Source organism: Rhyacophila brunnea, unplaced genomic scaffold (assembly GCF_057557595.1).
Source record: "Rhyacophila brunnea isolate RB1 unplaced genomic scaffold, BYU_Rbru_1.0 scaffold_16, whole genome shotgun sequence".
NCBI lineage: Eukaryota > Metazoa > Arthropoda > Insecta > Trichoptera > Rhyacophilidae > Rhyacophila > Rhyacophila brunnea.
The window spans coordinates 13,882,513-13,899,226 of NW_028232816.1; the positions used below are offsets into that span (position 1 = coordinate 13,882,513).

The window sequence follows — 16,714 nt, forward strand, 5'->3', positions numbered from 1 at the left end:
AGCAGTCTTGTGTATAGAATAGATCCGCTGGAATTGTTTATTGGGTATTGGCATACATGTGCGACTGCAAAACACCCCAAAGAAAGAAGTTACATTTGGAATTGACATTGAGTGTGACAGGTTGTGCCGTCCTATTAGAACCACATATCTTCAAGATAAAAATCAATAAATTCTCACCAAAAGAAATCAGTTATTATCGTTCTGTAATGCAAACCATTCACTGTAACCGCATTTCCAGCCTCATGTTAAAAGAAGTACGGCCCAATCATATCACCTCGTGGTGCAGTGCGTAAGGCCCCAGCCTTCCAACCGAGAGTTCTGGGTTCGATTCCCGGTGAGGACACAATATTTATGTATTTTTCTCAAAGCCTGGGTGTTTGTGATTGTTCAAAATTACTAACAACCACCTTGTATGAAAAAACAAGGACATGGTTATTAATAATTCTAAAAACAAATCATATTACCAGTCAAGATACCACCCCAAACAATGATACAAAGTAGATGCATTGGTTTCTATTGGATTACTTTTGAGTTGTCCGCATTCAAAATTTGTCAATTTTGCTTATTAACGTAGCCACTGAGTTAAAAAAGTACCTCATCACTAAAGGTGATTTTCTTAGCAAAACTTTACCTATTTTAACAATGAGTTTTAAGAATAATAACGCATTGTCCTTTCGTGTAGTGATCCATATTTACTAATTGTAAAATTGACAGATGGCACTATATATGATTTTTAGAGTTAAAAAAAACCAGCGCGAAATTTAAATCGGTCGCTTTCACTGGGACATCCCTTTAGAAGTTTTATGTTTGCGATAAGTGGGCAATACGTTTTCTTAATAATATTAAGAAATCATACGACTTCATTAAATTCCAGTTATTCTATACAATATTATATTAATGAAATATCTTGTTTATTATATTATTTCTATATCAATCCAGGATTGCTGGAATTTGTAGTGTTTCATACAATCTTCTCGGTGCGTACGTGGAATATTAGAAGCCCCGTAGACTCTTGTTCGCTCGGTTTGTCGTAAAACTTTTCCATACTTACTAACTTTCAAAACAGATTCCAACTTTTGGTCGAGCTTATAAAGGACAATCTAATCTAATCTTTACGACAAGAATAAAACAAAGAAAAACTTCGACGAAATATTTATGTCAAAATATCTAAAGCACAGGACCAAATATAGAAGCAGATCATTTTGTTTTTCTTTAGCTTTAGAAGGAAAAGCGTTAACTGAGCAGATAACTCAATTTTGTTTAAAACTGGCATAAGTACAATATCAGTGCACTAAGTACATAATAATATTATGTCACACCAAAAACGAGATAGGTACTGCAATTAAAAAAGGAAGTCATGAATGTGTGACACATAGGTGAAAGAAAGAAAGACACGTCGTGGTTAAGAATTCCAAGAATGGGCTAGACTAGAGCAGCGATTCTTAACCTATGGGTCGCGACCCAAAATTGGGTCGATTGGTATATTTAGTGGGTCGGCGAAATATTCTCAACAAAATAATACTCTGGCAACACTGATTAACGTTAGCGTTTCACGCGATCACAGCGGGTAAAACTAATAATTTCTTTCGAGACGACGTTCTCTTCTCTGTTTCTCTGTTACCATTATATATATAATTTTTTTTTCAACCATGTCCGATCCTAATAGGATCATATGGGCCTCCACAGGGTAGAGGTTTGTATTAACAGATTTTGTTTTTTTACGAGAAATGGACGTCAGCCACTTGCTCAACCTATTAGGTCCATACCCTAACTCAGACACAAATTGAAAAACAATATGTGTACTTGCCAGACCCTGGATTCAAACCTGAGACCCACGGCGTGATAGTCCAATGCTTAAGCCGCGCGGCCACCGTGAGGCCATTATATAGTCTGCTTAATATATTAATTTATTCTACCCACAATGGCAAAACTTGAATACAATGAAGCATTTTTAGAGATAGGTTTCACCTGCATTAATGATCGCGGGGTAGGCAAGCCACATTATGTGCTATGTTGTAAGTAATGAATAATTGAAACCAAATAAACTTAAAAGACGTTTTGAAACGAATCGTAAAACATTTACGTTTACTAGTTAAGATCGCATTTTTTTGAGAGAAGACAAGAACAGATCAAGAGACAGCGTTAGGATCAAATGTTGTTTACTAAAACTCTGTTTAGTATTTTTTTCTTTTTTTTTCTTTTGAGTAGGTACGTGCTATTTTATTTATTTTATCTTGGGTCGCGAACCAAAATTATTACCCTAAATTGGGTCGCAGATCAAAAAGGTTAAGAAACGCTGCTATATAGTATGAGGTACTGAAGAGATGTCTTGTAGGACCAAGGCCGAGACACTAAGATGAGATTACCAATGTCAAGAAGACAAGCATTTAAAGAAGAAGTAGTTTAATTACTTCGACATAAAGATTTTTTGTAAATAAATGAAAACATTTTTACATATATTTTTTTGGCAATCAATTTTTTTAGTTATTTACCTAGATTCATGTAATACAAGAATATAGGATTTCGCTACAAAGACCGTGTTTTCAATTTATTAATGAGTGGAAGAGACTCGTCGTCATTATAAATTTCTTCGAGTTAAAAATAAACCGCCGAGATCGGAAATCTCCGGTCATTATAAAAAAACATAAGAGATAATAAATATTCTTCCATTCAGTATTTCGTGTTCTTTATAAAGCTTCTAATTGAAGTTGTTATAGAGATTTCATCAAGATTAATAATATTTTTTATTGCCAGTAATATCGACTCGAAGGATTTCCAATTTATTATTTCAAGAGAGAAATATTGCTGAATCTAGCGTTTTTTAAACCGAGAAAATAAAGTATTATGATACGTAATTTACTTTTATTGATGTGGCTGCCATTAAATTTATTCTATATAAACTTTGGTGTTGACTGATACATTATTCTGAAAGGAAAATAGGTTTCATTTAATTCAAGAGAAAGCATTCGATAAAGTAAATTATCATTTAATTTATTGCATTGCAAGATATAATAATATTATTTATTATTATTTTTTTAACCGATATTTATTTTTTGGAGGTAAGACATGCTGACATAACAAACAATTAATTATATGTAAGTAGTATATTTCCACAAGTTATTTACTCCAATGGGTCTATTCTATACTTACCTATCGACCGCTAAAGTGATAAATATTATCAAACTTAGGGTAGGTTTGTATCAAAGTTTTAGCACTTATTGTAACAATTACAACAAGATGTTTGTAATTGTTGCAATAAATAATATATATTTTAACAGCACCTCTCTTGCTGCTGTTAAAATTTAGCACTTATTGCAACAATTACAAACATTTTATCGAGAATCGAGAAATAAAGGTTTATCGAGAGTCAAATATTTCTTCATTCTCAAATTTCACGTATAACTACGAATAATAAAACCTTTTCTTTACCATGTCCGATCATAATACGATCATATGGACCTCCAAAGAGTGGTGATTTTGTATGAACCGATGTTATTTTTATAAGAAATGGATGTCAGCCACTTGCTCAAAACTATTGGAAATAAGTAATGATAACCATTCTTTGAATTAATGGCCCGCATATTTTCAGAGATTTTAAAGTAAAATCAACGTTCCCGATATATGGATATACATGCTGTCGCGTGTTCAGCCATTAATTAATTTTATATTTCGAGAAACGTTAGTGACAGAGTAAACCAATGAGTGGTCAAAATTATTTGATGTCGGCCGTAGGGAAAACAAATCCGGGGTCAGAATGAAGAAGGAGTGATGTAGGTAATATGTCAACATGAAGGAATGTTTGTCCACCCGACAGACGAAAAGTAATATATATATACGAAGTCGATATTATACTGTTCGATAAATAATATGCTATGGAAAAACGTGAATTATTGTAATGCAAGTTTATTATATAGCATGTATAAATACATAACATGCAGCTAATAAATCATAAATTCTAATCGATTCAAGTTTTGTACTATTCCATTTGAGTCATTTTTTGCGACCCGGGTTTAGCATTTCAGCATCTTCAGGCTCTATGCGCACTCACCAAAGAAAATACACATTGACACCGAATACAGTGAAGTTAATTCTAACGTAATAAATCAATACAATAAAGTATATAAAGACTTTTTCACCTACTGGTTAGGCCAATTAGGGCGGCCCTATACCCACCTGACATCCTGATCGCAGTCATTCATCTTATAAACACTTATAATCTAAACCATTTTTTACCGTCAAATGTCGCGCACCAGGTGACCCAATAAGCAATACCGTACGAGAGTGATAGTGCCACCAGGAGTGACAACCGGACCATGGAGCCAGCCTCAACAACATAAAAGATCAGTCCCTGGCATCCTTAACATAACCCTCCTACCCCCAGCATCACAATCATTCCACCAAATTTACAGTCCACTGAAAAGCGCCTACCACCTACCTATTAAGTCATGGATCACAATACAAAAATATAAAAAACATGTGACTATAAATTATTTTAGCAATACGTAGAGCGCAGTTGCAGAGCCTACCAATCTTTAGTGATCAGCTTACCTTTTCTAATAGCCCATTGCTATATCCTTAATGACTGTTTGCATGTTAGACTAAAATATGGTGTATGGTGGTATAAAACATGTATATTTGTATATTTGTTTAACTAATATATTTTTTTAAAGTATGACAATTTTACGGATTATTAATATCCATTGTTATTTATTATCAGTCGGTAATTATGTTATTGATATTTCTCATTAGTTAACTTCATTAAATTCTCAATAAGTTAGCTAGGGCCATTGTTTTCTCAGTAATACAAATCTATTGAATGTATGATTAGTGATTAGGTGTCTAATAAATAATGATCTATTAGGTAGGGTTATTTATAAACACTTCAACTATTTTATAATTTATTTGTTATATTTTATAATTGTGATCCTTGACTAATGGGTATTTTTTTAAATGTAGATATAGTCAATAAAGAACGCTACATTTTTAACTCTTTTGTATTATTGATTTAAAAAATAGATTAAGTATCTATACTACATATACTGAAGATCTACTCACTGTTCAACTTCGTACCACATTTGACCATTGGTTGTATATGTACGCTACACGGTGATACTGAACAATATTTAAAGTATATAAGGCTTTGAAAGCTTAATCGATAGGTATGACAAATACCGCACCTAAGTCGATTCATTCAACGATTCCGTCGCTGCGGCAGCTATATAGGGTAGGTTTGTATCAAAGTATTAGCACTTATTGTAACAATTACAATAAATTAGTTATAATTGTTTCAATAAGTACTATTTTTAACAGCATCTCTCTTGGGTGTGCTAAATTTTATAGCAATATAGACAATTTTGACTGTTTAGACGGCTAATTTATTGTTACAATTATAATACTACGATACAAACATAATGAAAAACTACCCTCGATAGCTGCCGATAGTAGTCTTGTGTATAGAATAGATGCGCTGGTCTGGGAAAAATTACCACAAGACATGATTTTTATACTTTCTCCTGTGTATATAATGAATAAATGATTTACAAAATATAACATGAACGTTACAATTGGTATATATCTCACCGAGTTAAACGCATAAAATGGCCACCGGAATACAGTTATCGAAGTCCACTCTACAAGTCACTAGATATTTATCGCTAGGGAACTCATTAAATTATGCAGTTGTAGAATTTTTATTTCGCTATATTTATTTTTTCAAACAAGAGATTATAATAATATAAATTAGATGGTTGGAAACCTACATTGTCGAAGACTAATTCCAAATACAGAAATTAAAAGTGAAATCGATGGATTTGCAACCACCAGTGATTACAGAATTACTCTAAGTGGAAGAATAATCAAAACTACGAAAGATCTCACCGTGTGATATCAGTCTTTCTTTTGAGTGTGACATAGATGAACGAACCGACACGAAGAGAGATATGTAAAGCAAAAGGTCCGCGACTGATTAATGGTTTACTCCTATTCGCAATGCAACCAATGACTCGTAAAAGAAGTTATCTCTACATAATATTATAATATATCTCTGCATGCTATACTAATAATAGTAATATATCTCCACACATTCTAATAGGTGCGAGCTATGCACGGTGACATCTATTATATACCTATACAATAATATATGACAAGATTTATAATGTCAGTGGAAATATGATAATGTTAAGTAACTTTAAATGTTATCACGGTCCAAATATAGACGGTGTGACAGGTGGAAATATACATGAATATAAGTGAAATTAGTACCTATTAGTATTTATCAATTTAAATATTTTTGAACTAAAAAAATTTTAGCAACGATATCGTCACATCGCGTAGGAAATTAGTGAAGGCTAAGAAATTAGCCACTTATTATAAATTAAAGTATCATGGCACCATGATATGAGGTGGTTGATTATGATGTAAACAAACAAATTGAATGGGAAAAATTTTCAATAAAGAACATTTGAAACAAATGAAATGAATCTTTTTGTCACAACAATGAATTGATTATAACACTTTATGTTATGTAAATCTTTCTTAAGTGAGTGAATAAGACACTTTCACGATTCTAAAAAATTACAACTTCTAATTGATTTTTGGGTACTGTTCGGTTATCAGGAATACAGCGGAAAACACATACCCGATATACTGGATTATTTGTTAGCTTGGGTTAGTTTAGGTTAGGTTAGGTTGGGTTAGGTTAGATTAGGTTACGTTTGGTTAGGTTAACCTAACAAATAATCCAGTTTATCGGCTATTTTTAAAATGTGTTTTCCGCTGTATTCCTGATAACCGAATAGTACCGATTTTTGTAACTGATAATTATTGTAATTTCTCCTTTTGTATTTTAACACATTTCGTTTGTACTTTTGGCCAAATGTTGAAATGTTGAATACAAGATTTAAGATTGTAGAATTCTTCATTTAAGCAATTGAAACGTATTGCTGATACCGTAAATAGTACGTAATATTAGTAAAGCGGTCATCCGGCAAGCGAAACTCGTGAGTTCGAATCCCTCACAGTTCAGGATGTTTTCTAGAACTATTCTAACATAGATGTTTCTAAAGATTGTTCAAGGTATTTATCGAAGTATCAAGAAAAATGAGTAAAGTAAATTACGCCACCTAAATGACATTCTACATAAGAAAATAAACACTACGATTCACCTACTATCGACCGCACACTCAAATATAATTATTGGTTCTAGATGAATGTTTTACCGCTTTCAGCGTTCAAAAATCGGGTGGCGGTAGGAACGCCTCGAGAGGCGTGATAAAAAGTTTGTTCCGTTGCGCCATGTTTGCATTCAGTATTTTTGTTTTGGGCGTTCAGATCAGCTACGTTTTGACTGTCACACGTAGCTTGTAGAATTTAGAGGTGGATGGTAATCGGTAAAGCGGTATTTTACCTGGTTGGGTTTAATGGCCCTAATGGTACTAATAAGTGGCAGGATATAAGAGTAGTTCAATCAAAAATGATTGTCAACTGGAAGCTAAAAGGAGAGCGGAAAAAGTCGCCACCTTCTTCCAGAAATATATTAATATTTGTTTACTATAGATTATATTTATAGCAAATATTCGATAATACGATATATACTTATAATATATCTCATTGGTATCGTTAAAAATATATATTTTTTTAAATCATTTCAATCGCATTGTATTTCCGAAGAGACCATCGTTGAAAATTGAAAACAGACAATGGAATGTTATCTCACTCAAAAATATTCAGTCATTTCTAGATTACAAACATAAAATGTTCACAAAATAATGAATCTGTCAAATCGTACAATACAATATCCTAATCAATATTAGAAAGAATCTAAAATTAATAAACAACTCATTATAAACAGAAATTTATTGTTATCGTATGTTGGAATCATTTTTATTCTCGGTAGAAAAGTCAATATACACCCAGGAGACAGGATATAGTTCACTATTAAGCACTGAATAAATATCAGGTAAATGTTTTTTGACAATGTTTTGTTTTCAAATTAGCTATAAAATAGTATTTTTATTGTAATGCAAAATCTTATAATTATACATCAGTATTCTACATACATGTTGTATTCAGTTTAAAGCCAGAAAGGTATATATAATGATTTCTTCTCTACAATACGTTATTCGCATTTCAAACCGTTTTAACAACAAAATATATCCATCAGAATATTTTTTAATTAATCATAGATTTTTCACAACCTTGTGTGTTAGAATATCTGTCCTCAAAACTCTTTTTGTAATAAAGTTAAAAATAACACTGTGATGTTTAAAATATGTCACCTTGAGAAAACCTTCTCATCTAGATGGGAACTAGGTATATATGAGACTGAAGCTGCGAATAACTGACTAAACTAACTGCATTTCAACATTCAAATGCCGCCTATCCGACGCTTTACGCTCATGGCAAGCTCAAGCTTCAAGACCAGATGTTTGCGGACGGATACTGTGTAACGAGGATGTAAGAAAACGAACGCGGCTTATCATCGCGTGAAGTGGCGATGTTAGACCTGGCTCGGCCACGTGCTGCTGATGCCAGAAAAGAACCCCAACCTGGCTTGTCTGCTCTTTAAGCCAACTGGATTCCGGCATCATGAAAGGAAAAATATTATCTATAGGAAGTGGATAGTGTAACTACGGAATGCTGATATGACCCGGAACAACGCAAGAAGACTGGTGAGCGACAGCGATCCTTGGAGGCGTCGTGCGGTGTCCAATGGCCGAAAAAGATTTATAGCAAAATTTAAATCACACAATAAACAGTCAATGACATAAATGTCATAGATTATTGTTATTATTGTTATGTCCAATTCACAAAGAGGCTTAATACGTACAGATTTAATTTTAAATGGCAAACTTTGATAATTATATGTGAAAATGATGACAGGTTATCCTAAAATAATCAGGTACCTACGTAAACATTCTCAAGATGGTATTGAAACATACTTATTATTCACGTTTTAAGTTCACGAATTCAGCAGAACATTTTCTGGTATTTCCAAGACATTTAGATGAACAATCAAAAGTATGTATTAATAAACGTCAAATACATCACGTGTATTATAACTATTATAAAACATGTTCTTATATTTCAATTTCAATCCTCCACAAAATATGTATTTTTATTTGGCTTCCATCAACCACATTAAAAACGTGCCAGAAAAAGTATTTTAATACTAGAATTTATATGGCTCTCTCTTATTATTGGCAAACAATGATCAATTTGAATTATTATTACGTCTTACACTACGCTCAAAGGTAGATCTTGACTGATTTAAATATAAATTCATGCTATTAATCTAGAGTCAAACCTTATTGGAACACTAAAATTCTAGTTTTAAACAGTTACGAAGACTTGGTAAGAACAGCGTTATATAAAGAAAATTATTGGTTTTTTAATATTATTTGCAATATATTTCAGATTTGAACGCTTTGATATCAGAGTGGAATAAAAATGCACTCACAAGTATCAGTCGATAGAAGATAGTCCGTATTATACGAAAAACTAATTAGGTCAAACGTCAGCACGAGTATTCTATAAATCTATAGTACCTATCTATGCGCCCCATACATTTTACGTGGGGTAATATTATTACATACAATATTGGTTTACGTCACAGAGCCGTACGTAAGAGATTGGCTGCCTACGTAGCGACAGTTAAAAAATATCCTTACGTTAAAAAAGTAAATTAGATTTTTTTCTCTTGAGTGGAGCATATCGACGACCTCATATTATGTTGAAGCGATTTCTTTACGGGAGTTTTTGAGAAATTGCCTGGAAAACTGGGAGTGTCACTGTCAAATTTTCAGGGTCACGTGTACAGCCACGTGTAAGTAACACAATAATACTATTAAGCCTGTAGCAATTCCGTAAACTAATAATCAACCAAAAACTTTTGCTGGATCATCGACAATCATCTGACGAGTATTATTTTACCATCAACTAGTTGTAAACCTTCATCAGTTGTTTTTAAATTTTACAATAATTGGTAAGTCATGATACTTATTTATGCTTTTTTAAATATACCGTTGACAAGTCATGATATTTTAACAGATTATTTTTGAGTTATACCATAATGACCATATTATTTCAACAAGTGAATTATCAATGTCTAAATCAAATATACAGGTCATTAAAAAATGGCTTGATTTGACTCGTAAGTCTTATTTATTCTGTGCGTGTTCAACAAACACCACACTTTTTTTTATTATTAATACTGGATAAAAACTACACTCATACGTATATTATGTTTCCATGCACACTACACAATTTTGCCACCCCTGAGTGCATTAACTATAAAGACAAATAAAATTTGTAAAATGTAATAAGGAACAAAAAAAATATTAACAAGATTACATTCGTTACCTCAATATCAAAACAAAATTAGTACTTTCGATATTCTTGTCTTTATTAAATCATAAAAGTATCTAAAACCTAAAATTTGATAGTAAAATCGATAGTATGATAAAGTGATTTCATTAGGAGTATGAGAGGTATTCCCATATCTTTCCAGGGCTTATTTGTTGCACGAAATAGAAACATACATTCGGTGTGTGTACTTATGTACGCGCGTTATAAGTTATACTTCTTTGGCGTAACAAAACAAAAACAACACTTGTGATAAACTAGATTCTTTGACTAGCTCTTTATTATCTTGTTAAATTACACACTCAAAAAATAGAACCGCTTATTAGAACGCCGTTAATTTATTTATATACACTTAAACTTATATTACTAAATTATATAATTATTTCTCGTTGTTTTTATTTTTAAAAGTAACAACTGTCACTCTGACGTTTAATGGTTTTTTACGTAAGGAATTGCAAATGGCCAACAATAATAAACTCGCTGCCTAGGCAACGGAACAATTCTAAACTATAATATTATACTGTATAATCGTCACCATTGCAGTATCATACTGTGGCGTAAAGGTAGTGCGTTCGGCTGATAACCGAACAATCGGTGGTTCGAATCCAATCGAGTACGCTTTTTTTCGTGTGAAAAAATAAATTATGTGTTACATGTCACACACCAAAAATACACTCTGATCTGATTTCCCAAACGCGCCAAAATAAGTATAACTTAAACCAATATATACACAGCAAATAAAATAGTTCCGGGGTGTTTTATTCTTAGATCCGGCCCTGGTTAAATGCATTCCGTCTACCTTATTGCACTGGGATTGCGGATTGCATATTTCTTTTTACGGAAAATTTATATCCACTGACAATGTACGCCGAGATTTTTCATCCAGATTATATTTAAAGCTTTCATTTCCTTACATTCATTTCGATATGCGCTCAATAGAGAGAAGAAAATCCTTTTATTATAAAATATGCGTTCGTTCAATGATCTAATCTTATTATTACTATTATTTCAATGCTATTTTTTTATTTTTATTATTGATAAATAGTTTAATAAGTTTATCAATGGTGAAATAAAGATTGTTGAAAGATTCATAGTTTTATGATATTTAATAACAAATCAATTTTTAGTACTCGTACCTAAATAAAAATGTGCACCTATCTTAAAATCCTTTATATTTATAGGTTTAGTATTGTGACAATAATATCAAGTATACATTATAATATAGGATTAAAAAAATGCGAAATTTACAACCGTTTGAGAATTTATTATTTTATAAAGTTATTGAAATATAAAAAAAGTTTAGTAATATTTTTCACTGAGACTACACGTGAAAATAAAACACGGACGCGTTTAAAAGATCATTGTATATTCTAAAAGATATAATACGATACACGACAGGCAAATATGCATCAAAGAAATAATAAAATTCGGGCGCTAAACTCATTAAAAAAAAAGAAAAGAATGGTTTAAGGAGAATAATATTAAAAATTATTGAGCCGTAGAAGAGAAGATTTCTAGGAATCGTTTTACAAAATTCAAATCGAAAGTAAACACGTTATCAATTCCAGGGCTTTCAATATAATACTATTAGGTATATTATTCACATCTTATGTAAGATTAGACAGAATCATGTTCTTGCCAGCATTACTAATAATATACCATAACAAAAGAGGGCAGAACACTAAATCACATATTAAATAAAATAAAGCAGGCCTTATTCTAATACCATCCCTATTATTAAACAAATTATACATATTTAAGCAAGCACACCGCACGTGACTGCAATGGTTATTGATGGCGGCTTTCGTGATGCAGTGCGTAAGGCGCTGGCCTTCCATCCGGGAGCTCTAGGTTCGATCCCGGTGAGGACACAATTTATTTATATGATTTTATCAAAGCCTGTGTGTTTTCAATTGTCCAAAATTACTAATAACCACCTTGTACGAAAAAGGAAGGACATGGTTATTAATTTAAAAAAAAATGTTTATGGATTGAAAAAATAACAAAAATTCTTATATGTATGTGACTATCAACGAGTCTTGTGAGAACAAGCATTGTCAGAAAAATCCGTGACATACGAATCGATAGCGTAAATAAATATTGTTTAATTATTTTTTATACATTTTTCACAAGCCGTCAGCGGTATCGGTTAGTGCTTACTCAGTGAGAAACGCTGACGGCGAAAATAAAATTGTTTACTACATACATTTTAAGTATATAAATTACACACGAATCTAATTACCAATAACTGTAAATAAGAACTTTTACCTAAGTAATATTTATTTATTATTTATTACTATATATTATGTTAAAATGCATTTCTCACAGAAGGCATCGGATACTTGGTGTCAGCATTATTCAATCGTAAGGGGTTCAATAAATATGTAATCACGATTGAATAAATATCTCACTCTGCCTTTATCTGAATCGTGTAACAATCACTCCATATCACCGGGCCTCGGGCTATATATCTCACTAGTTTTCATATCTGATATAATTGTTTTTATGTACCTACCTATGTAAACTGTACTTGTCAATTCGGAAATAAATCTCGCCATAGCCACCAGCAACTAACTACAAGTCTTCATACCTCGATCTTCACATCACCTAGCACGCGTCGTCTTCCATCAATATCCGTACACCAACAACACGCACTATTACCCCATAGGTATGATTCTAACCCAACAATTTCCCGTGAACAAAGGTACTGAAATATTTCTTAGATTATTCAGAATTCTTCACAATAACTCTACATTTGCTTGCATGTCGAAGCAGAATACAAAATAAATAATACGCATTTTGACACCGTCAAAAGGGTGTCATCCCCTAGTGACCTAATTCCCATAGACCCCAAAGAAGTCCTGAATCAGTATCGATCTACTTTATAGCATATATAATCAGAGTTGGCTGGAAAATTGCTATAAATAGCATTTTAGTTTTATATAACTTTGCAAGTTAAAAGTGTAATTTAAGCATGAAAATTTATTGTAACTTAAAGTTAAAATTAAAATAAAATAATTTGTTTGGATATATTTTATTAAATACAATGTTAATACTACAATAGCATTAGGACTGGAGACTAATACTAGTATTACTTGTCAAAAACTAGCTGTAAATATATTGTAGGTTACCGGATACCTGAATATTCTGTAGTAGCGAATACCAAGAAGTGCGGACAAATTAATGAAACTGGCCGAGCTAGACCAGATAAAAAGACCGGCTGACGTAGAGTGGAAGGGACTATCATCCTACACCGTGGGTGGAAAGACAAAGATTATCTCGGCCTTCAGTAAACAAAACCACATGATTATTTATTTTAATTGTGCTTCATAGGCGTGCTTCAAAAATTACCATATTATATTAAGTAAATGTATTGATTATTGTACACGCTGTAATTTATTTCAAACTAGTTTGAAATAAATCTCGCCGTCCTCTATAAAATTGGTTGTTGTTTTTTTCTGACTCGGAGCCATCAATCCTTACAAAATCGTCATCATCGATCTTCACATATGATTGAATCAGCGAAGCCGCGTAGGGGTTGTTTCCCCATCGGAGTATCAATTTGTATAAGAACGTTTCAAAAGTTTTCATCGGTATCTTCTTGGTCGTGCACTCATGGCTGAGGATCGTGACCACATTTAAATCTCGCCATCCTTTCCATCGGTATATTAAATTTATTTTTGCGGGAAAAACAACAAGCTTTTTAAATTCCGCTACCTACTATTTAACGACAGTCATATATATACTTTGGTACAACTACTGCAGACTTATTTTATTCATACAGGTCTATATTTTTATTGAGTTAATTCGTATTCAGGATGTTGATAAAAAGTACTTACCCTATTAAATCCAGCGTCCAAAAAGGGAAGAATTGAGAAGTCCTCTTTCACATAGTGACTGAAACGGAAGAGAGAAAAACGAAAAGTTATTAATTGAAATCGAACAAGTTCGAAAATTAATTAAAAACAAATGAAAAACGACAATAAATTGTTGTTACATATTACAAAATAAATGGAATGTCTGGCAATTAAGATTTATAAAACAATTTCAGATTACCTGCCATTAATAATAAAATAACAGGAAAACAATTTTTATTATTATAAAATAAAACATAAATCTCGTGAAATCAAAATAAAATTATGTTTTATCTTTACTTTTTACTCTGATAAAGTTTAAATTAATTTTCATGTTAAGAGCTTGGCAACAGATTAAATTAATATTTAATGAGAATGTACCTAAAATCTTAAATATACATAATTTTATTAAATATTTAGATAAAACCAAATATTAGAATTAAATTTGTCGCTAGTTATTTACATATATTATAAGATTACAATTAATTAAACACAAATAAAGCTTTTTTACTGCATCATCACCCATGGCGCTATAGTCATTTTGGTGGGGCCTGGCCTCCCCAAGTCATTTCCCACAGTCTGGTACATTCTCCGCAATCTTCTTTGATGGGCATGGAATCTAATATAATATGTGGTATTTGCTAAGTTTTCTGAGCTCTTCGATTTGATTAATCCAAACCATTGAAATAATAATTACAGTATTTGATAGTTAGTTGCATATAATATGTAATTTAAATTAATATTAAACAGATTAAAAATACCAGTGTTGCACTTGTGATTAATTAACCAAGTACCATACATATTATATTGTAATATATATGTGCGTGAAATTCGTTAAAATGTTGAATCATTTAAATTCAAAAAGGACCAACTGAAAATTATACAAAAAAATACTGAATTCCCAGTGCGCGAAATAATTTACGCGAAAACTTTCATGGCCGTGTGAATTTATCTATAAATAATACAATAATGTGAATCAAACGCGGTGCGTTGCGACATTAAATTTTCAGAAACATTTCAACAAAAAAAAAAATACGCATCCGAAAAATTCGAAAAACGTTCGCTGCCGGAAGGGAGGGAAATTGTTTTATTTTTATCTCGACATGTTCGTTTTGTAACACAGTAATAATTGTAATTATTTGAATACAAGCCCTGAGTTTTACGCACTAATGAGGTATAAATTTCTACATGGGCAGTTAGAAAAGCTCGTCTAAAACTGTATACCTCAATTATACTTATACACCATTGAATATATATATATATATATATAATAATTTAACTAATAAAATTTATAATTTATAAGCTGATATTCAACTTTTCATTATTGTGTAAGTAGGTACCTATTTTACATCTTTTCTTGTCCTTTACTCAAAATTGTTCATTATGATTTAATTGTCGGAGAGTTTCTTCGATATATGAAATATCAGGAATGAAAATAATTTATATATTCTCGAAGTTTAAACACACCAATTATTAATATGACTGCATTTGTATCCGGTAACTCTCACGAAACAAATTTGACATAATCCATCGATCACACCGATTCAAGAAAGGCAGAAAAGCATTCTAATCGATCATGTCTTTGACGATTGTAATTTATACAAATTAAAAAATTCATGTAACATTTAATATTTGTGGTCTGTTATGTATTTTTAAACACTTTTCTGTATGTTATTAGAATTCTATTTACAAAGAAACCTATGTTAAATCGAATCTAAAATATTCTCCCTATCTTAAAGTCACGTAAAAAAGTAAGTATCCACTACAAGTATTATTAAATAAATATAATTATTTAAAATTACTTACTATCTAATTCTATAATTTAATTAAGTAGAATAAATACTGTAGATTAAATAATATAATAATTATGATATCCTACATATTTGGTAAATTATTGATGATTTATATTATTTGTGAATCGGGCAAATGTATTCTGCCAAATTATTGTCGTACAAGAGGTTTCGTGAAAGTTACATATAACCGGTTGCGTTATCTACCAAACAGATGACGAAATTATTGTAAATATATATAATAAAAAATATAGATCTTCAATTGAAGCTCTTTACGTATATTAAGTAATAAATCCCTTAATTATTGGTTATCCATAAAGTTTATCAATAATAAGTGAAGCTTTGAGTTTATTATTTTGTAGCCGATAAGAAAGCTTTCTCGTGTAGATGGTAGGCAGAGAGCTTTTAAATAGCCTCGCGCAGCGGGAAATAATCTTGTAAAGGAATAATGTGAAAGCCTCAACGCAATTTCATAGCACCGACATCGACACTGGTTTCATATATGATGCTAACCGTATAGAACAGAGGTGTTTAAATAGTTGACGTGGATAGAAATGTGGTGAAGTATTGTATTTAACTTTGAGGACTGTCTGATGCTCCAAAAATGCCATTATCTCATAATAAGTTTAAATGCAGACTCTCTTAGCTCGGTATAAAAGTGCAAAAAGTAAGAAAAGTAGTAGTGATTGTCGTTGAGATGGTAAAACG

At 31.7% G+C, this 16,714-nt stretch overlaps 1 protein-coding gene across 1 annotated transcript in view; it reads right to left on the minus strand.

Annotated features, from left to right (window-relative positions):
• The window catches only part of Pde8 (phosphodiesterase 8), a 460,289-nt gene that overhangs the window by 33,142 nt on the left and 410,433 nt on the right, over positions 1 to 16,714 (minus strand). The window contains exon 9 of the mRNA XM_085943675.1: positions 14,202 to 14,259. Within this exon, the coding sequence (XP_085799801.1) occupies positions 14,202 to 14,259 (58 nt within the window). The remainder of the gene's footprint in view (positions 1 to 14,201; positions 14,260 to 16,714) is intronic.